At 38.7% G+C, this 21,642-nt stretch overlaps 1 protein-coding gene across 1 annotated transcript in view; it reads left to right on the top strand.

The window, feature by feature from the left end:
- Positions 1 to 3,378: 3,378 nt before the first annotated feature.
- Positions 3,379 to 21,642, top strand: part of wmd (serine-threonine kinase receptor-associated protein wmd) — a 99,167-nt gene continuing 80,903 nt past the window's right edge. Inside the window, exons 1-2 of the mRNA XM_090388044.1 lie at positions 3,379 to 3,507; positions 15,853 to 15,992. Of these exons, the coding sequence (XP_090244170.1) occupies positions 3,393 to 3,507; positions 15,853 to 15,992 (255 nt within the window). The 5' untranslated portion in view covers positions 3,379 to 3,392. The remainder of the gene's footprint in view (positions 3,508 to 15,852; positions 15,993 to 21,642) is intronic.

Genomic DNA, 21,642 nt, shown 5'->3' with positions numbered 1-21,642 from the left:
ATTCTGTACAGTGGGATCAACTGATGATGTTACCAACAGCAAACTCAAAATGGGAAGCATTCAAGGAACTAATCTTGGAGTCTACCAGGCTTTACATACCAAGTAAGAAATATTGTTCAAGGTTTAGGCCTAAATGGTTGTCAGATGAACTAATGAGACATGTGGCAGAGAAACAAAATGCATGGGCTACTTACAAATTAACACGTGACACAGAAGCCTATGATAGATATAAGTTGGTCTGTAACCAAGTCACAAAGGAGATTAGGCAGGCAAAGGCAGACTACGAAAAATCCTTGGCAAAGGATGCAAAGAAAAACAGAAAAGAGTTCTTTACATATTTGAACTCGAGAAGGAAAGGGATGAATCAGATTGGTCCACTGGATATTGATGGTTCAACAGTTGAGGATCCTGCTCAGGTGGCTAACAATCTAAACGAGTATTTTGCATCTACATTCACGCATGAGGAGTTATTCAGGAAGGAGAATGATGTAGGTAAAGTAAATATTGGCAGTGAGCTGGATGATTTTGTAATAACTGAGAGGAAAGTGGAGGAGAGATTGTTGAGGATAAACATAAAAAAGGCACCTGGGGTAGATGGGATCTATCCAGTTATATTAAAGGAGGCAGCCAAGGAAGTATGCAAACCCCTAGCCATAATTATGAGAGCTTCTTTGTACTCAGGGGAGGTTCCCATAGACTGGAGATGTGCAAATGTAACCCCAATTCACAAAGGAGGATCAAAGGCTGACACAAGTAATTATAGACCTGTTAGTTTAACTTCTGTTCCAGGTAAATTAATGGAGGCACTGGTTAAAGAAGCACTGCAGGATCATCTAGACAAGAATTCAGTTATATCTCAGACGCAGCATGGTTTTGTTAAGGGCAGGTCTTGCCTGACCAATTTGATTGGATACTATGATGTGGTCACAAAAGAACTGGATGCAGGGAATAACTTTGATATTATATATTTGGATCTTAGAAAGGCTTTTGATACTGTTGCACATGGAAGACTGCTGCACAAATTGGAGCAGCGTGGCATTGGAGGCAAGTTGCTGCTATGGATAAGGGGATGGTTGAGTGGCAGAAGACAGAGAGTGGTAATCAATGGACACTGCTCAACGTGGACTAATGTTATTAGTGGAGTTCCTCAAGGTTCAGTGTTGGGTCCGTTGTTGTTTTCGGTGTTTATGAATGATATTGATGATGGGATATCAAGTTTAATGTTCAAGTTTGCAGATGATACAAAGGTTGGCAGGGTCGTTAAGGACACTACTGACGCTATGCTGCTGCAACAGGATCTGGAAAGGTTGAACAGATGGGCTGAGAGGTGGCAAATGAAGTTTAACATTGACAAATGTAAAGTACTACATATGGGAAACAATAACCCCAGAGCAACGTATCAACTCTGCGGTACTACACTGACAGTAGTGGAGAATGAAAAGGACCTGGGGGTAATTGTGCAGGCAGATATGAAGTTCTCTGAGCAGTGCAGACGAGCTGCAAGAGTAGCTCATGGTGTCTTGTCAATGATATACAGGAATTTTTCTAGCAGGGATAAGGAGGTGATTATTCCCTTGTATAACGCAATGGTTATATCTTGAGTACTGTATACAGGTCTGGAGGCCTCATTTCAAGAAGGATGTAGAGCTGCTGGAACGGGTACAGAGAAGGGCAACAAGATTAGTGAATGGAACAAAGGGTTGCTCTTACGAAGAAAGGCTTAAGTTTTGCAAATTACAGTGTCTGGAGACTAAGCACCAGCGAGGTGATCTGATAGAGGTGTATAAAGCCTTGAATGGTTTGAGTATGCTCAATGCCAATGGGATTCTTCATCTTGCTCAGAATAATCACCTCAGAGGGCATAAATTCAAATTGAGGAAGGACGGATGTCGGATACATGTGCGGAAATTTGCCTTTGGCCACAGGGTGGTTGGTTGGTGGAACCGACTTCCATCACTTGTTGTTGAAGTTGATAGCCTAAACAAATTTAAAGCTCAACTGGACAGGTATTTCGAACGAACGGAGGGGTGAAATGGGAGTGGTTTTTTTTTTTTTTTTTTTTTTTTTGGCTGATGCTGAATAAGCTTGCTTTCTTGCATCATATGCCTCTACTAATGCTAATGCTAATGCTAATGCTAATGCTAATGCTAATTGTAATGGACTGCTGCAATTGTATATTAGTATTAGTAGTGCTAAACGATGCAAGAAAGCAATCCTATGTGCATCAGCCAAAAAAAAAAAATAAAAATAAAAAATAAAATAATATATATAAAACCCTTCCTATTTCACTTGTTCAGTCCTTCTAATAATTTCGCTAATTCTTCCTTGAATTTATTTAAGATATTTACTTCCATAACAACAAGTGGATGTTTGTTCCTATAGTCAACCACTTGCTGGCTAAAGGCAAACGTCTCTACATATATACTGCAACCATCCTTCCTCAATTTGAATTTATACCCTTTCATGTGCGTAGTCTGAACAAGAGGAGAATCCCATTAACATTAAGCTTGCTCAATCCATTCAAAGCTTAAAACATCTGAATCAGATCAACTCACAGTTGCCTGGTTTCCAGGAGCTGCAGTTTGCAGAACCAATTTCGGTGCCCTTCTCCGTGCTCGATCCAGCAGCTCTACATCCTTCCTAAAATGAGCATTCTAGATCTGTATGTAGTGTTCAAGGTGTGGCCTGACCTTTGCCTTATACAACGGAGTAATCGCTTCCATATTTCTGCTAGATAATTTCCTGTACATCATTGACAAAACACTATGATCCGTCCTGATAGCCTGTCTGTACCACTCAGACTTACCTCCATGTCTTTTTCATTTTGCATTGCACTGTAGTAACACCAAAGTGACTTACTAACACGTTACTCTGGGGTTTAATGCTAACCATATGCTAATATGGTTAGCAGTAACCCCATATATTACTGCTAACCAGTACTTTGCACAATAATAATAATAATCTGCCTAACTTTTCTAGATCCTGTAGCAGCAGCATACTGTCATGACTATTTTTAACTTTTAAATATAAAGTTTTCCAAACCCTTAAACGTGTTTTAATTAATTGAGTAAACACAATTATTATTATATTTTTTTTTCTAATAATGACATTGTTTTTCAGTACAATGTCATTATTTTAAATATCAAAAAATTGTATAAAATTGTACACTGTATTTTAAAAAAATATATACTGTATTTGTACACCCTCCTAGACCACTGGCTATTCAGGGGGTGAACCTAAGGTTAATAAACAGTTGATAATAATAATTATTTAGGCAATATTTTTTATATTCCAGAATGTTGGAATGTGGAGGTGGTTGCCCTTTCTGAAGATATTTCTCGTGGATGTTGGAGTGCCATCTATTGCTAGAAAGTTTGGTTCGAGATGTAAACATGTCAGGTTTAAGGCAGACGTCGTTAACTTGTAGTGGTCATACGCGACCAGTTGTTGATTTAGCATTTAGTCAAGTTACTCCATTTGGTTATTTTTTAATATCTGCATGTAAAGGTAAGCTTCATTGATAAAAGGAAGCAGAAAACGTGTGAACGAATATGAGAATGTTGCTACACCGGCAACTGCAGAACATTCTTATATTCAGTCATTGCTCCTTCGATCTTTAATTTGTGTTAAATCATAATTATTAATTAACTGTTTTGCAGTTTTTTTGCTGTTATTTAGTTTAGTCGCCCAGTTTAGTTTTGTGTGTTTGATGAATTTTATCCTGCATTGTTTATTTGGTAAGTTATATTTTATGATTTAGGAAGTGGTCAACAACAGTGTATCGCCACGTGCACTTTCATTCATCTATTTCGTGTTCTGTTAAAAATATACCCATAACGCGTCAGTTTAAATACCCATGAACATCGGTTTAAAATGCCATTTTTAGTTATTAAGAATTATATGTAAATTAATCGGAAAAGTATAAAACTTTTCAGTGATAAAACTAATTAATTCTAAAAGCCTAAGATTGTAGTTAATAGATTCTATCATAAGGTTCTATACTGGTTTCTCAGTTGTGTGCACGATAACCAGAACCGGCCCCAGGGCTATGAACGCCGCGTGCGAGATTTTTTAGTGCTGCTCCTCCAACTTCCTATTCGGGATAGCGACTTGAGATTTACAGCAGTTCAGTGAATTTGCGGATGCAACCCTGTGCGGTTGCATCGCTCGATCGCCTCTGAAGATAACTATCATTACTGTGTTTTGTGCTGTTAATTGTGATTGTCATTACAGCCAGGAAGTCGGCAAATAACTATACCTCTTGGAAAGTAGTGTGGCCATTTGCCACAATATTACACTTACGTAATCATTTTATTTTTATTATTATTAGTCCTATGATGCAAGGAAGCCTGAGGCTTATGCTGTACCAGCCAAAAAAAAAAAAAAAATTCCCGAGTTACCCTGTGAGAGAGATAGAGAGAGAGGGGGAAAGGAATCACCAAGAAAGAGAAGAATGATGATATCTAACTGAGGACCCTGGGTTTGCCAAGCCCATACTCACCAGATGTGAACCCCTGGGGTCGTGTAAATGCAAATGATTACGTGTATATAGTATTGTTGGTTGTAATTTATTTCTGAAAATGTCAACCTATAAATTTCAATTTAATGTTCTATTGTTGAATTTTCTTATGCATAACCTTGGTAATATTTTTCCCCCCTAATTCCCTTCCTCCCCAGTTTTAATTTTTTTTTTTTAACTTTGACAGATGCATTAGAATGAAATTCAGAAATCGCACCACTTGATTAGAGTTCTATTTCAGTACCAGATGATATATTATAAAGATCTAATTCAATGTCATCAATTTCAACATATTGCCCATCCATCCCTTTTCCTTTTCAGTCGTGATGTCCCAGGCTGTGGATCCATTATAACAACCGTTTAGGATAAAAAAAAAAAAATTATAGGAAAACACTTACATATAGTTTTATCAGTAGGCACACACTGAGGATGTTTTGTTTTTCACAAACTAAAGAATTAAAATTCAGTAAGCATAATAACTTTTCTTCTTGTGGAAAATACTGAACTATATGAATAACTTAAACATAAGCAAAGACAAAAATACTGAACTATATGACTAACTTCAACATTAACATCATTGGCTGTATTGTGATGACGATTACACTTCGTCCTTCCTTGCTTCGTTCACATTGGAACATTATACAGTAGTGTTGACTACTCGATTGAATTGTGATATTTGTGATATTTTGTATTTTTTAAGATGTCCTTGGTAGCTTTCAGAAAATGTCTATGCTTAAGAAACGAGGTGCTTATTCCTGCTGGGGCCTCCGTAGCCAGGTGAGCAGGAGCAGCAGTGCATAGCACATGCTTCTTGATTAGACCGCGGTTCGAGCTTGTGACCATCAAATACGGAGGATTCGGAAAGGTCAGGGAATGACCACCGCATATCCCCAGAGCAATATGGCCTTAGTTGCTAATGCTCCCAAAAACCAAATAACAACAACAACTTATTCCTGGCTTCAAGATGTTGGCATTATTGCAATGGAGTTATATTTCCCCTCATTACGTTAATCAGAAAGAATTAGAAGAGTTTGACAAAGTTTCTAGGGAAAATATACCATTGGTCTCGGATGGGCAAAAATGGGATTCTGCTCAGATATAGAACAGATCTGTGGAACAGATCCGCAAACTCTCGAGTCACTTGCGGTCCCAGAACTTATGCAGCTGATCGGTGATGATAGCATCGTCCGGGGAGATCTGGTGCTGCTTCTCCCAAAAATGCTTGGCCACGGTGGACTTGCCATACTCCGCATTTCTTATTGCCTTAGTGTGCTCCCCCAGAGATCTTTGAGACGGCGTTTTGTTTCCCCTACATAACACTCCCCACATTCCGGGCATCTAATACTATATACGACCCCACTTGCATTCTCTTTTTGAATGGGGTCCTTTACTTGTGACACAATTGTGTGCAGCCTCCACCCTGGAAGCTGCACACGTGTCTGATAATTTCTTAGTATTCTAGTTATATGATCGGTTAGACCCGGATAGTAGGGAATATATGCAGTGGATACTGGTGTAAAAGATTCGCCTCTCCTCTGATTTCCTTTAATATATTTTTCTATAATCCTCTGGGGGTAGCCACATTTTGTAAGATCCGTCGTGACGTGTTCATACTCTACCTTCCTATCCTCGGAGGTACTACAGTGTGATTTTGCCCTGTCAACTAATGTTCTAACCACACTGTTCCTATGATGGCTGGCCTGAGCTGATGCTATTAAGGCAGTGTTAGGTGGATTAGAAAACTGCTAGCTTGTGGGGGTACACAGAATAATAGATTAACAGTAGCTGCAGGCAGACGTGAAAGTGATTCTTGCACTGCTTCTATTGGAACATTCAACAGCTTTGAAAGAAAGGTGTTGGGGAGTTCAAGGATTGACTGCTGTGAGTCATCATAAAACAAGTAAATATACATCGGTTGTGTTAGGGTAAATAAGAGTAAGAACAGGTGCATGTATACTTGCTTGCACATCAATGCTAATAGTGTAGCTGGGATTTCAGAGATGTGTCATTCAGATATAAGGGATGCAGAATTTGAATATGGGGAGTGTAATGTATACAGAAAGGACAGATAGACTAGGAGAGGGGTTATCTTAGTTAAGAAGCAAATAAAATAAGCAATGTATCCAGTTGATATGAATGGTCAGTGCAATGTTGAGTCAGTTTGGTATGACATTAAGCACAGGGAAAGCGAAAAGAGTAGGAGTGTGGGAGTGTGTTATAGGCCTATTAGCATTAGTAGCATCATATGCTGCAAGAAGCAAGCTTATACAGCATCAGCCAAAAAAAAAAAAAAAACTTTTCATTTCACCCATCCATTCACTCCAAATGTTTGTCTAGTTCTGCCTTAAATTTATTTAAGCTGTCAACTTCTACAACAACAGATGGAAGTTTGTTCTAGCAATCAACCACATGCTGGCTTTCCTTAATTTGAATTTATGTCCCTTCAGGCGATTAATCTGGGCAAGAAGCAGAATCCCATCAGCATTGAACTTGCTCAAACCATTCAGGGTCTTATACATCTCAATCAGAACAACTCGCAGGTGGCCAGTCATCAGACACTGTAATCTGCAAAACTTAAACTCTTCTTCGTAAGAGCAACCCTTTGGTCCATTCACTAATCTTGTTGCCCTTCTCTGTACTCGTTCCAGCAGCTCTACATCCTTCCTAAAATTAGGCCTCCAGACCTGTATACAGTACTCCAGGTGTGGCCTGACCATTGCCTTATACAAAGGGATAATCATCTCCTTACACCTGCAAGAAAAATTCCTGTATATCATCGACAAGACACCATGAGCTAAACTTGCGGACCATCTGCTCAGGAACCATCATATCTGACTGCACGATTACCCCCAAGTCCTTTTCATTTTCTATCATCTCGAGTGTAGTATCATACAGTTGATATGTTACTCTGTGGTTACTGCTACCCATATGCAGTACCTTACATTTGTCGATGTTAAACTTCATTTGCCAGCTCTCGGCTGAGAGCTGGCAACTGAAGTTTAACATTGACAGATGTAAGGTACTGCATTTGTTCAACGTTTCTACATCCTCTTGCAGTAGATACTGTCATTAGTGTCATTAACAACCCCGCCAACCTTCGTATCTCCTGCAAATTTAGACATTAAGCCTGATATACCTTCATTAATATCATTAATAAATACAGAAAACATCAATGCACCCAATACTGAATCCTATGGGACTCCACAAATAACATTAGTCCCCGAAGAGCAGTGTCCACTGATTACCACTCTGTCTTCTCCCACTCAACCATCCCTTTATCCATTGCAGCATTTTGCTCTTAATGCCATACTGCTCCATTCTTTACTGTAGTCTTCCATGTGCAACAATATCAAAAGCTTTCCTAAGATCCAAGTCATCATCATCAGCCATTTTCAATCCACTGCAGGATGAAGGCCTTTCCAGCAACTTTCCAGTCCCTCGTGTTTTGTGCAATGGCCATCCATTTACTACCCACAAACTCATGAATTTCATCTGTACATCTCCGTCGTCTTCCAGGTTTTCTTCTAGCTGATCTCGGGTATCATTCTGTTACTTTCTTACTCCCTCTGTCATCATGTCTTAGAGCTATGTGTCCTGCCCAAGACCATCTTAGTTCTTTAGTTTTGATAAGAATGTCCTTTACTTGAGTTTGTTGCCTGATCCATGTGTTTCTCTTCTTATTTAACAGTCTGATTCTCAATATAATTTGTTCCATGGTGTTTTATATTAATTTGCTTTCTCCGTTAGCTGTGATATTATGTGAAGGTGATCCTTAGTTGAGAATCCTGTTCTAAAGCCAGCTTGATATTTCGGTTGATTCTCATCAAGTAGCCTTCTAATCTGTTAGTAATGACCCTTGTGAATAACTTGTAAATGTGGGATAGCAAGCTAATCGGTCTATAATTACCAATTTCTGATTTATCTCCTTTCTTATACAGCAAAACTATGATTTGCATTATTCCGCTCCTTAGGCATCACACCTTTTCTAATGCATTTTGTGAAGAGGCTTGCCAGTTTTTGTGCCACGTCTCTTCTCCCAATTTTAACAACTCTACGGTAACTTCATCTTCCCCCAGGGCTTTCTGATTCTTCATTTTCTTCAATGCATGTTCTACCTCATCAGGAAGGATATCGGGTATGTCGTATGTGTTACTAATTTGCGACCCATCTTCCCCACTGCTGGCGTCAATTCCTCGCTCCTTGTATAATTCTCTGTAATAGTCTTCTGCTATTTGAATTATGCCTTCTCTGCTATTTATAAGTACACCATCAGTATTCTTCCGTTTCATTATCATTTGTCTTTCTGTATTATTGCTCATGGCTGCTGATTTAAGTCCTTTGTTTTCCCTTAATGCTTGTTCTACTTTTCTTGTGTTAAATTTTCTTATGTCCTCTGAGTCTCTTTCTAGTGGCTTTGCATAACTCAGTATACTCAATTTTATTCTTGGCAGTGTTTATCTTGCTCTTCATTTGTTAGCTTCGGTTCATCATGACAAGTGTTTCTTGACTAATTTTTTCTTCTTTGTATTTATTTTTACTTATAGGTTTCTTGGGCTTTATCGCTGTCAGAAAGTTGTAATATTCCTCATCGATATCTTGGTCCTGAGCAGTCTGCAGAAGCTCAAACTTGTTCTTAAGTTCCAGTACATACTGCTTTTTCTCCTCTTCTGTTATCCCAAATACCTTCGTATTATTTACTCGAGTCAAGTTTTTTCCTTTCTTTTCTTATATCTATATCAAGTGTGACGCTTACCATTCTATTATTCACGATATATCTTCTGTTAGTGAAGATGAAGTCGATTTCATTAGTTGTTAATCCATTTGGACTCTTCCATGTCCACTTTCTGTTCACCCTTTTCTTGAAAAAAGTGTTCATTACTGATAATCCTCGAGATTCTGCAAATTCCACAAGTATTTCATTTCTTTCACCAATTCCAAAATTTCCTATAGTTCCCCTATCTGTGCTGTTTTATCTCTTTCCAACCGTAGCATTGAAGTCCTCCATAATGATAGTGTAGTGGGTTTTCTGCTTGTCTAGGAGACTAAATTTCTGTGTATATTTTTTCAACCTTTTCATCATCATGGCTCAATGTTGGTGAATAAATCATTATAACCTTTATTTTGAATCTCTTAGAAAGGATATACGACGGAAAGGATAAGATCCAAGTATATGATATCAAAATTATTTTTTGCATCCAGTTCCTTTGTGACCACATCATAGTATCCAATCAAATTGGGCACCTCCGTAGCCAGGTGGGAAGGAGCAGCAGTGCGTAGCAGGCACTACTTGATTAGACTGGGGTTCAAGCCTGTCACCACCAAATACGGAGGATGCAGAAAGGTCAGGAATTGACCACTGCATATCCCCGGAGCAATATGGCTTAGTTGCTTATGCTCCTAAAAACCAAACAACAACAACCAATCAAATTGGAGGCTTGAAGTGGTGGAACCCATGTTTAGTCTCTAGAGCTAAGTTCCGGTCAACCCTTCCCTATCTCTTCCATCATGCAGTATGACTGATGACTTTTGAGGTTATGATGAACATCATGGCGAGATCCAATCTTCCTTACATTTCTAAGGTACAGCTCTAAAATGGTGTTCGCAGGCCTGCCGCTAGTTAGTACACCGGACTGAACCTATTGGTAACTCTCTAGGAGGCTTCCGGATCAGCCAGTGTATAATCTTGCTACCTCTACTCTACCAGATAGTGACTGGAGGGAGTCCGAGTAGTGTGTATGCGGGGAGCATTGTTGAGGCCACGTTATGTCAAGGATCTGGGTATATTTTTACCATGTGTACGCCATATCCAAAAATTTCACTTCATACAGCATGTCCCACCCACTTTTTCTTACTATTGAATACACCATGAATTGTCAAACTAATAGAGCAAGCTTATCTGCGAAAAGATCTAAACCTCCCAAACACTTACTCATTCATTTCACAAATATACGTGGTCTCAGTTCTAATCTCAATGATGTCCAATTCCATTTGCAGTCCGCCAAACCCCATGTACTTTTCTGACAGAATCTCAGTTATCGGTTGATTCAACTACTGTTCATCTCAAATTCTCAAATTATTTGCTGTATGATTCCTTTCGCCTCAAAGGTGGTACTTGTGCATATGTCTGTTCTGATATTCCCTGTCAGAGACTTGGCAATTTGGAATCTCTTCTCTTTGATCTTCTCTGGCTTAAAATCTCTCTACCTCATTGTGTCAAATTCATCTGTTGTCTCTACCATTCTCCAAACTTCACTAATCACTTGGATTTCATTACAAAAATTTCAAAAATTTCAAAAATTTTCAAATGGAGTAATGAAAAATTTCATTACTTCATTAATTTCATTACAGCATGTCCCACCCACTTTTTCTTACTATTGAATACACCATGAATTGTCAAACTAATAGAGCAAGCTTATCTGCGAAAAGATCTAAACCTCCCAAGCACTTCCTAATTCATTTCACAAATATACGTGGTCTCAATTCTAATCTCAACGATGTCCAATTCCACTTGCAGTCCAAATGGAACTCTTTTGACTTCCTCTCTTTGCAACTTGACATTCTCCAGTGCAACTTTCCTAACTGAGGTAATTTTCCTTGGTGATTTTAATGTTCACAATTCCAGCTGGCTTCCGTTTTCTAGTCACACCAACCCATCTGGTTGAGATGCTGAGGCTTTTGCAATTACTAATGACCTTGCACAGATTGTTCACTTACCTACAAGAATACCGGACAGTCCTAATCATACAGCCAATACGCTTGATCTTTTTCTCACAAACAACCCTTCTAAATACACGGTCGAAGTGAGAGGTCCTTGAGGCACTTCAGATCACAACTTGGTGATTGTTTCTTCTCCAATGGAACCTTTATCTCATGGCTATTCCCAACCTCGTGTTGTTTGGCATTACATGAATGCAAAATGGGATGACCTGCGAGATTTCTTTTCTTTTTTTCCTTGGTCGGATTAAACTTCTGATGTCAATGTTTGCTCAGATCATGTCAGTGAAATTATTCTTGCAGGAATGGAATCCTTTATCCCAAATTCCACTTTAAAATCTCGTCCTTTATCTAAACCTTGGTTTTCCAATAAATATGCTAAGGCTGTTCAAGAGAAGAATGTTGCATTTTGTAATTGGCTTGTTTCTAATTCTTCAGTTTCATTTTCTGCCTACACCAAAGCTCGCAACAATTGTAAAGCAGTTATTAATCAGTCCAAACTAGAGTTTGAACAGGCTAAGAGTAGAAAACTTGCTTCTTGCCCTAATGGTAGCTGAGAATTCTGGTCTCTTGTCAAAGGTATTGGCCGCAACTTTTGTCCATCTCTGCTTCCACCTCTGTCAAAACCAGAAGGTTCTGTTGTCACTTCGGCCAACAATAAAGCTGACCTGCTACATCCCATTTTTCTTCAAACTCATGTATTAATGATCTTGGTAAAACACCTCCCACCATTCCCAACATGCTCCATTCAATGCCTCCTGTGGTCTTCCGTTAAAAGGATGTCAGAAAGATTTTGATGAATAAGAAAGCTCCAAGTCCTGATGGTGTTTCTCCACTTGTTTTGAAAACCTGTGCTCCTGAACTTACCCCTGTTCTTTGCCACCTCTTTTATACTTCCTTATTCCAAAGGTGTTTTTCCTTCTGCTTGGAAATTTGCTCATATCCAGCCAGTTCCTAAAAAGGGTTACAAATCCCTCCCATCCAATTATCGTCCCATTGCAATTACTTCTACTCTTTCTAAAGTGATGGAGAAATCAATTAACCACCAACTATTAAACTACCTAGAATCCTTCCATCTGATCAACAATATGCAGTATGGATTCAGTCAGCATCTCCACACTGGTGATATTTTGGCTTACGTTACCCATATATGGACAATTTCAATGAAAAAGTTCGGTGAAACACAAACATTTGCTCTTGACATCTCAGATGCTTTCGATCTTGTTTGGCATAAATGTCTTCTAAACAAGCTTCCATCTTATGGTTTGACAACTTTTTTTTTTTTTTTTTTTTTTTTTTTAATTGGTTATCCAGCTTTCTCTCTGACAGCTCACTGAGGGTGCTGGTAGATGGCTCTCTGTTTTCTAACTTCTCCACTAATGCTGGTCCCCCAAGGTCCAGTTCTTTCCACCCACGCTTCTTGTATATTAATGACCTTCTTTCATTGACTGGAAATCCTATCCATAGTTTTGCTGATGATAGCACATTGCATTCCACTTTCCAGTTTCAGAAACCTTGCCCTCAGTCAGCTTAAACTTCTCGAATATCCACTACCAATTCCTTATATGCCGATCTCCAGGTAATTCTCCAGTGGGACAAAGACGACTTGGTTTATTTCAATCCTAAAACTCAGTCCTGTCTTATATCTTGAAAAAAGGATTCTTCTGCTCCCATGCTTACTTTGGTGACACTCCGATTTCTAGGCAAGATATATCTCTTTTGCAGATTACCCTGACTTCTAATATCTCTTGGCACAAGCACATTAGAAATAGTGCTTCCTCTGCTTCTAAAAAAACTTGGTTTTCTCTTTCACTCTCGGCGTTACTTTTCTTCCGAACAGCCGTTCACTCTGTATCATGGAATATTGTTTCCACATCTGAGGCGGTGCCCCCAAAACCTCCCAGGCTTCTAGATTCCATTCAGAAGAGGGCAGTTGGGTTAATTAACGACTCATCTCTAACAGTCTCGTAGATGTACTGTTTCTGCTGCATGCTTTTTCTACAGATACTTCCATGGGCACTGTTCTTCTGAATTGGCTTCTATAATTCCTGATCTTTCAAAACAGTCCGAACACATGCCGCCACCAGCCAACATCCATTTACTGTCCAACGTCAAACTCACACAACCAACTTTTCATCTTCCTTGTTTATTCATTCAGCTGCTGTTTACTGGAACAACCTTCCTTCATATGTCTTTCCTGAAAATTACAGTCTACAGAAGTCCAAGTCTAATATCAACAAAGGCTGACATTAGACTTGGACAAATATCAACCTAGGGTCAACAAAGGTTAACGTTAGCTTGATATCTTCTCTCATCTTCTCAACTTCTGTTCCGGGTAAAATAATGGAGTCGCTGGTTAAAGATGCATTGCAGGATCATCTAGACAAGACTGCAGCAATAATTCAGACACAGCATGGGTTGGTTAAGGGAAAGTCTTGTCTGACAAATTTGATAGGATATTATGATTTGGTTACAAAGGAACTGGATGCAAAAAATAATTTTGATATCATATATTTGGATTTCAGGAAAGCTTTTGACACTGTTGCGCATGGAAGACTATTGTACAAATTGGAGCAGAATGGTATTAAGGGTAAGTTGCTACAATGGATAAAAGGATGGTTAAGTGGGAGAAGACAGAGGGTAGTAATCAATGGGTGCTGCTCTTCTTGGACTAATGTTATTAGTGGAGTCCCACAGGATTCGGTGTTGGGTCCACTGTTGTTTTGTATATTTATCAATGATATTGATGAAGGAATATCAGGCTTAGTGTCGAAGTTTGCAGATGATACAAAGGTTGGCAGGGTTGTTAATGACAGTAATGGCAGTGTGCTACTGCAACAGGATCTAGATAATTTGGGCAGATGGGCTAAGAAGTGGCAACTGAAGTTTAACCTTGACAAATGCAAAGTACTGCATATGGGTAGAAGTAACCCCAGAGAAATGTACCAACTGTATGGTACTACACTTAAGGTGGTAGAAAATGAAAAAGACCTGGGAGTAATTGTGCAGGCAGATATGAAGTTTTCTGAGCAATGCAGACAGGCTGCCAGGGCAGGTCATGGGGTTTTTTCAATGATATATAGGAATTTTGCTAGCAGGGAAAAGGAGGTGATTATCCCACTGTATAAGGCAATGGTCAGGCCACACCTTGAATACTGCGTACAGGTCTAGAGGCCTCATTTTAGGAAGGATGTAGATTTACTTGAGCGGGTACAGAGAAGGGCAACAAGATTGGTGAGGGGAATGAAGGGATCCTCTTATCAAGAGAGGCTTAAGTTCTGCAAATTGCAGTGGCTGGAGACTAGGCACCTGCGCGGTGATCTGATTGAGGTGTGTAAGGCCTTGAATGGGTTCAGCACGCTGAATTCTGATGGGATCCTTCCACTTGTTCAGATTACGAACCTAAGGGGGCATAAATTCAAATTAAGAAAAGACAGATGTAGATTGGATGTGCGGAAATTTGCCTTTAGCCAGTGGGTGGTTAATTGCTGGAACAAACTTCCATCTGTCGTTGTGGAAGTTGATAGGTTGAATAAATTTAAGGAGGAACTAGACAGGCATTTGGAGGGAATGGTGTGTTTTTTTTTTGCTGATGCTGCATAAGCTCATACATTTGCTTTCTTGCATCACATGGCACTACTACTACTTCCCACCCAAGCACGGTACTAAGTACTATAGGTTCTAATACTTCTTGTATTTGTGGTTTTCATTAAAAAAAAAAAAAAATATATATATATATATATATATATATATATATATATATATATATATATATATATATATATATATACACATCCAATGCATTTTTCTTCTCTGCCACCAAGTCTCGTCATTTCTTCTGATATCCATTTAGGTATAAGCCTAGAACAGTATCTCTTAATTGGTATTAAAAACCCTAGTAGCATCTATGATTACAACGGTGAATACTTCCCATTTAGAATTTGCTGTTGGTAACATTATCAGTTAGTCCCACTGCATAGAATTTAAAAATTGTCTGAGATCACTGTAGCCACCTTTATAAAAGCAAAATCCCCTCCCTTGCCCTTGACAGTAGTTACATCTTTAAATTAATCCCATATCAATACATTGTGATCACTGGTACCTAGTGGGTCTTTTATCTGCAGATTTTTAATGCATGAAGGGTCACTTCTGATAATCGGATTAAGAGTAATTCTTTTTCTCATTGCCTCTCATTTTTGTTTTCCTAGCGCTTATGTCACACCAAACTTACATTATGCAAGACTGGTTAAAAAATTATCCTACTATATTCAAATGGTAATAGCCATTTTTTTATGCCAAATTTTCTATATAAATTTTGATAGAATGTAGCAGTGTGAGCAGCAATCTTAGCACATTTTTTTTGTAATTAGTCCTGGCCTGCATTACGTTTTATTATTAGTACATGTCTGAAAAGAAAAAATGTAAATTATCACTAACTAGAGCTTTATTTCTTTTGCAGTTGCTGTTGCAAAATTTAAAAAAAGAGTAACACTGTTTATAGCAGCATTGTCTGAACAAGTCATAATGTTGCTAATAAATACTAGTCATAAATTAATTTCATATACCTTCTTTAATATTCAGATATGATTATTAGTATTCACTTATTATTCATTTGTTAGATGGGAAACCTATGTTACGTCAAGGTGATACAGGAGACTGGATTGGAACATTTGTTGGGCATAAAGGTGCTGTGTGGGGTGTAGCTTTGAATAAAGATGCCAGCAAAGCAGCTACTGGAGCAGCTGACTTCACAGCAAAAGTAAGCCATTAAGATATTTTTACTGATATAAGCTTCTGGATAAGTAGTATTTTTGTTAGGCTATATCATTTTCTTTCTAGTCGTGCTGCTTAATATTGAAGGACCAAATGCTTTTTGAAAGAAGTTTTAATGTTAAAAGAAAGTTTAAGTTATTATTATGATAACAATAACAGTGTGTGTATTTAAAAAAAATATAAATAAGAATTGTAAAGGAGAGCCATACGGTGAAAACTTTTTAAACATTCAGGCATAAAATTTAATGGAGTTTTATTTGAGAAAAAAAAATAGCTCCTTCAGTCACCACTAGAGGGCCATGGTTGAATTGTAAAATAATACTCATTTACAGAAATTATGGTTGTTAAGTATATTAAAGATGTTTTGTGGATTTACCTTGTTGATTTCTAACTTTAAGTAGATGAATTATAACATTACTCACACTTAATCGCATTAAGCTTGTAGAGATGGCTGTAACCTCATGTTGAAGGTTGTTCATTTAAAGATTAATGAAACATGGATGTTTTTGTAAACATAGCCTTTCAGATATCTCCGTAGCCAGAAATCTGCATGAGTGAAGTGTAGTGAATGTCGAGGCCAAGCAATTGGGAAATTCCTACTGATTATTTTATTGGCTGCAAATGCTTTGCATAGTAGAATAGAAACTTTTTGAATAATATGTGGTGGCACTCCATCATGCATGAAGACATTGGTGCATTGCAGGACAATGCTTGTAGCATTGTCCTGCAATGGTTCCATCAGAAGCGAGCTTTTCAAGAAAGAATGACCCGAAGATTAAATGAAAACTATAAAACCATCCCACACAGTCACCTCTGCAGAATGGGAGTGACCTTCTGAAATTGATATGGCTGATTTGAAAATCAAACCTCTCGACATGGGCACCTGTATGTGATGAGGGGGACCTCCCAGTGACACTGCTGGTCCTCTAGATTAGCATCACTGGGTTCCAATGCCCACAGCCTAGGTTCCAGACTAACATTATAGGAATCCAGCCTGTTTGCTGTGTGTCGCAGCCTGTGGAAATTTGGAAAGGGCAATCCTGGTGGTTGAGGGGAGCCCAGCTTCAACACACCACTTTGGCCCCTGCTTTGACAAGATAGATGGTCCTGGATGGCTGGCTAGGATCAATTGGCTAGTGGGTTTGCCTGCAAGGGTCAGTCACGTCAGTTCCTTGCCTTTACCCTCATTATCCGAGGGACAGGATTCAGGCTGGCAGCAGTGTGGGTATGGTGTCTAGGTAGCCTTGGCATTCTACTCCCAAGTGCATTTATTGCTTGTTTGCCCAGGCACTGAACCACAATAAAAACTAATATGAATCCTGATAAACTTATTTTGGCCCCAACCCCGTGCCTATCTGCAAATACGGATTGGAGAGACAGAAAGTACTATGCTGTAAAGAGACAGCAAAGGTATGTTCGTGTTAGATGGTACCTGGGATTTCTCCCATCTCCGTGTGTGTTTTGCTGTATCGAGGACAGTACACTGTCAAGCCAGAGACTTGAAAGTGTGTGGGCCATGTCTGTGCAGTGTGATATGTTGTGCCCATTGTTTATCCGGCTTATTGGCCGCCAGGCCCCTAGTGGGGCCCGACGTCCATACCCTGCCATGTGGAGGCTAGCCAGGTGTATTCAGTATCACAACAAATTGCTCTGGCAGGTCCTGCCATCTAGTTTCCTGGGATTTCAGTGGCTAGGACCTATTAAAAATAATAAATATTGCGTTTGACATTAATGCTTAATGGGATTGCTGTTAGGAAATCGCCGGTTGGGGTTGAACGCTAAAGAGATGTGTTAAAGGCCAAATAGGTCGGGCAAAATTTTGATGTTATTAAATTTAGACATGTGAGACTATACGCTAGATAAAAGCTAATAGGTGTTAGTTGTCTTAGAGATTTACACAAAACCGGTAGAATTTAGACATTGATTATAATTTGGTGGCATTGTTAAGGGTGTACTCGGTCGATTTAGTGAGGGGGGAGACTGAAGACTGGGGGGAAACAGATAGAAGAATAGGGACGATAGAGTAGGCATCCCCAAATAGGTCAGTGGAGACGAACCCCACCAGGCGAAGTCTGGGGGGTAGGCAGGGAGGAGAGGAGACAGAGATCTGTCTCCTGCTTGGGGATGGGGTTTTAAAGGGAACCAGGTTAGAGGCCGCAGAATGTCTTCGTCGGTGTCATGTCCAAGCAGTGTCGAATCTGGTATGAAGGTCAAGCTGCCCATCCCGCTCCGGGGGTGGGATATGTTAGCTGCCAGTGGGGAACCCAACAGGTGAGGGGAGTGGGAGAGACACACATTTACTTCATTCATAATCTGCATTCTCAATCTATTTGCATTCTTTTTTTTTTTTATTATTATTTTTTTTTATTTTTTTAAAATACTTTTTTCTTATTTTATATATATTTTTTCCCCAAGTTTTTTATATATATATATATATTTTTTTTCACTCAACTCATTCATCTTTTTCTCACACACCAGGAGGGGATGCAATGATGTGTAGTGTAAATTTAAATACTAATTAAAACTAGGATTAGTGTGTACTTAACTGTAGCATTTATGGTTTGTGTTCTTTTTCTCACACGCTTACACTTTTATTCATTCTTCTAGCTCTCATCTCATTTATTCTACTCTTACTTTCTGTACTGCACTCTCTGGGCACAGCAACTTACTGTTATTCTTCAGTTGTGGTGCACGCCTAGCCGCAAGGTTTTTTTTTTTTTGCAGGCCAGGGGAGAATGCAGTGATAGTGTTTATGTGGTTAGTAAATGTTTGTTGGTACAGTACAGTAATACCCCGACTTACGCGAACTCGGAGTTACGCGGTTCTCGATTTTTTCGTTTGGCAACGCTGCCGCCCACTATCTTCAAGGTCGTTTTTCATATGTTATCGATATACGGTGCGACGGCGGAGAATGAGAGCAAAAGATGAACAAAATTCAACTTTGCTGCTTTTATGTTTTTTATATCAGTGAAGGGGAAACACATTTCACCATAATAACGTAAAAACCAACACAATTCCAGCTATCGGTATAATCGCAAATGCAATTAGATCGAGTTTAGTACCAGTTTATAACAGATTTCACTAGCAGAAACGCAAATGGATTTTTATTGTTTTATGGTAGTAACCCCTAGAAATGTGAGGTGTTAATAGTGTATCTCTGCCTTTATGGTGTTGTTTATTCAGTTGCTACATGCGTGCAGCTTTGTTTATGCGTATCAAGCGTGCCTCCTCGTTTTGTAATTGTGCTTTATTCCCTAAAAATGAGTAAAATACTTAATTAAAAGGTGTGAAAAGGAAGCTTCCTGGTGAAGACACTGCAGATTCAGAGAGAAAAAGAAAAGCAATTATCGATAAACAGAGGCGGACTGGATCAAAAATTCTTACCCGGGAAAATGTATAGTGGCCTCATACTATGGTTTATGGCCAAAATCACACTGGCCCACCGGGGTTTCCCCGGTAAGGCTTATGGCCAGTCCGCCTCTGTCGATAGAGAAAAAATATGAAATTGTGAAACGCTTTGAGCGAAATGAAAGACCATGTGATATTGCACGTGCTACAGGCCTAAATGAAGCAACGGCGAAAAGCACATGACAATTGCAAACTTGACAGGTTGAAAATTGAAAAGGGCTCAATTGTAAAGGGCTTAAAAATTTTAGAAAACATAGACTCCAATGAAGAACGCGTTATAGCTACAAAGCAAGGAATAAAAAAATTATTAGCTTGCTACGAAGAAATTCTGCGTGAAAAAAAGAAGGCGCTGTGTCGTCAGACGAATTTGTTAGATTTTATGAAGCCATCTACATCGAAATAACTTTTTTACCTAAGTCATTTGTTTTTTTAATACATATTTTGTATTAATATGTATAAAGAACTGCAATTTTATTAATATTTTTCTTCTAAACTAGTGTTTTTGTTAGTCCTTGGTCCCAATTAAGCAAAATTTATATGTATTTATATGCAAAGTTGTACCCCGACTTACGCGAATTCGACTTACGCGATTTTCGTCGGACCCACCTATCGCGTAACTTCGGGGTATTACTGTATATATAAAGTAATGTAAGCTATTTTTAACTTTGTATTCTTTCGGCCAATTACATTTGCTGTTCCACTCATTCCCATTCACTCTCTCTTTCCCTCATGCTAGGTCACTCTTTCTTTCACCAAAACTGCCATTTATTCCCTTTTACCATAATTCCTAGTTCATTCAGTGCACAGCCTATTCATTCTATCTTTCATTTTCATTCATTCATTCATTCATTCATTCATTCTAATCTTTCATTCATTCATTCATTCATTGTATCTTTCATTTTCATTCATTCATTCTAATCTTTCATTTTCATTCATTCATTCTATCTTTCATTCATTCATTCATTCATTAGAGTCTGCTGACGAGGCTAGTAGGAGCCAGACGTGTTCAAAGCTGCTAAGTGGATTTTTTTTATTTATTGATTTGAAATTATTGTTTTCTAAAACTTTTGATTTAAATTTAGTAGTATAGCATTATTTTGTGATTTTCTGATTAATCTGGTGTATTTATTCTTTACTTGGCCTTGTAATTGCATAAAAGTGTATCGGTAAGGATATCAAATCCACGTGTTACAAGTTGCAACTCCGCTGAACGAGAAGTTTTTTAGCCATATTTAGCCACTTTATTGAATATTTTTTACATCAAATTATTTTCTGTAAGGAGCTTATAGACCTAGTAAGGATCGTTAGTTTATTCTGAATTGAGACAACGAGATTTGAAAGTTAATCAATACTTAGGTGTCAGTAGATTTACCGTTCGTAACTTGTCGCCTCTGTCATAGATAACGATAGTATAGTATAGGTTATAATATTGTCAGTTGATTGATAGTCTATTAAACTTGTTGAACTTCGTTGTCAATTAAATTGTACTTTTAACTAAATACATATTACGACTTAGATTACAAACATAACATAATTAATTAATACATAATTGATACGGAAGTTATATAAAGGGAACTCGTAGATAATTAATACTTGACACTAAAAAATATATATATATACCGTTATAACTGTGTTGGGATACAAGTTTAGGGTTATAATTTTGAACTGAAATTGAAATTAATAGAAATCATGACTCAGAGCAGCAAAGCAAAAGGCTCAAGCTAATGGAAGTACTCTAGCTCAGAGGAGAACTGAGGGGGGCCATTGCCTTCTGAATCACAGCCTTTTAAAATGCACTGCTTGCACGATGTTTGTAGAGCATTCAGATATGGGACATGATATTGCCATGTCTTTGTGTGTGTGTGCGAGATGCAAGGAGTGTATTGAAATCAGGCAACAACTCAGCGTTGTTATGGGCCTATATGAGAGCTTGAAGGACAGGGTGGATGCCCTCGAAGGAACTAAATTGAGGGGCCCATCAAGCTCTCAGCTGCCCACATCAACGCCAGAGGTTGCACTTGGTCATCACGCAACACAGCGCAACCCACAAGGTAGAATGCTAACTACTAGGTCCCACAGGAACTAGTAGTTGTTGGTGACTCTATTGTCAGGGAAACGGGGAACATGCCTTGTAAAATGGATAGGTGGAACAGGACCAGGGTATGTCTGCTAGGGGCAAAGGTTGACGCTGTAGAGCGGATATCATCTTTTAAGGGCACAAAAGGTGA

This window comes from Mastigoproctus giganteus, chromosome 13, assembly GCF_048544385.1.
Source record: "Mastigoproctus giganteus isolate SK-2022 chromosome 13, ASM4854438v1, whole genome shotgun sequence".
Classification (NCBI taxonomy): domain Eukaryota; kingdom Metazoa; phylum Arthropoda; class Arachnida; order Uropygi; family Thelyphonidae; genus Mastigoproctus; species Mastigoproctus giganteus.
This window is presented reverse-complemented; position numbering and strand designations above follow the sequence as displayed.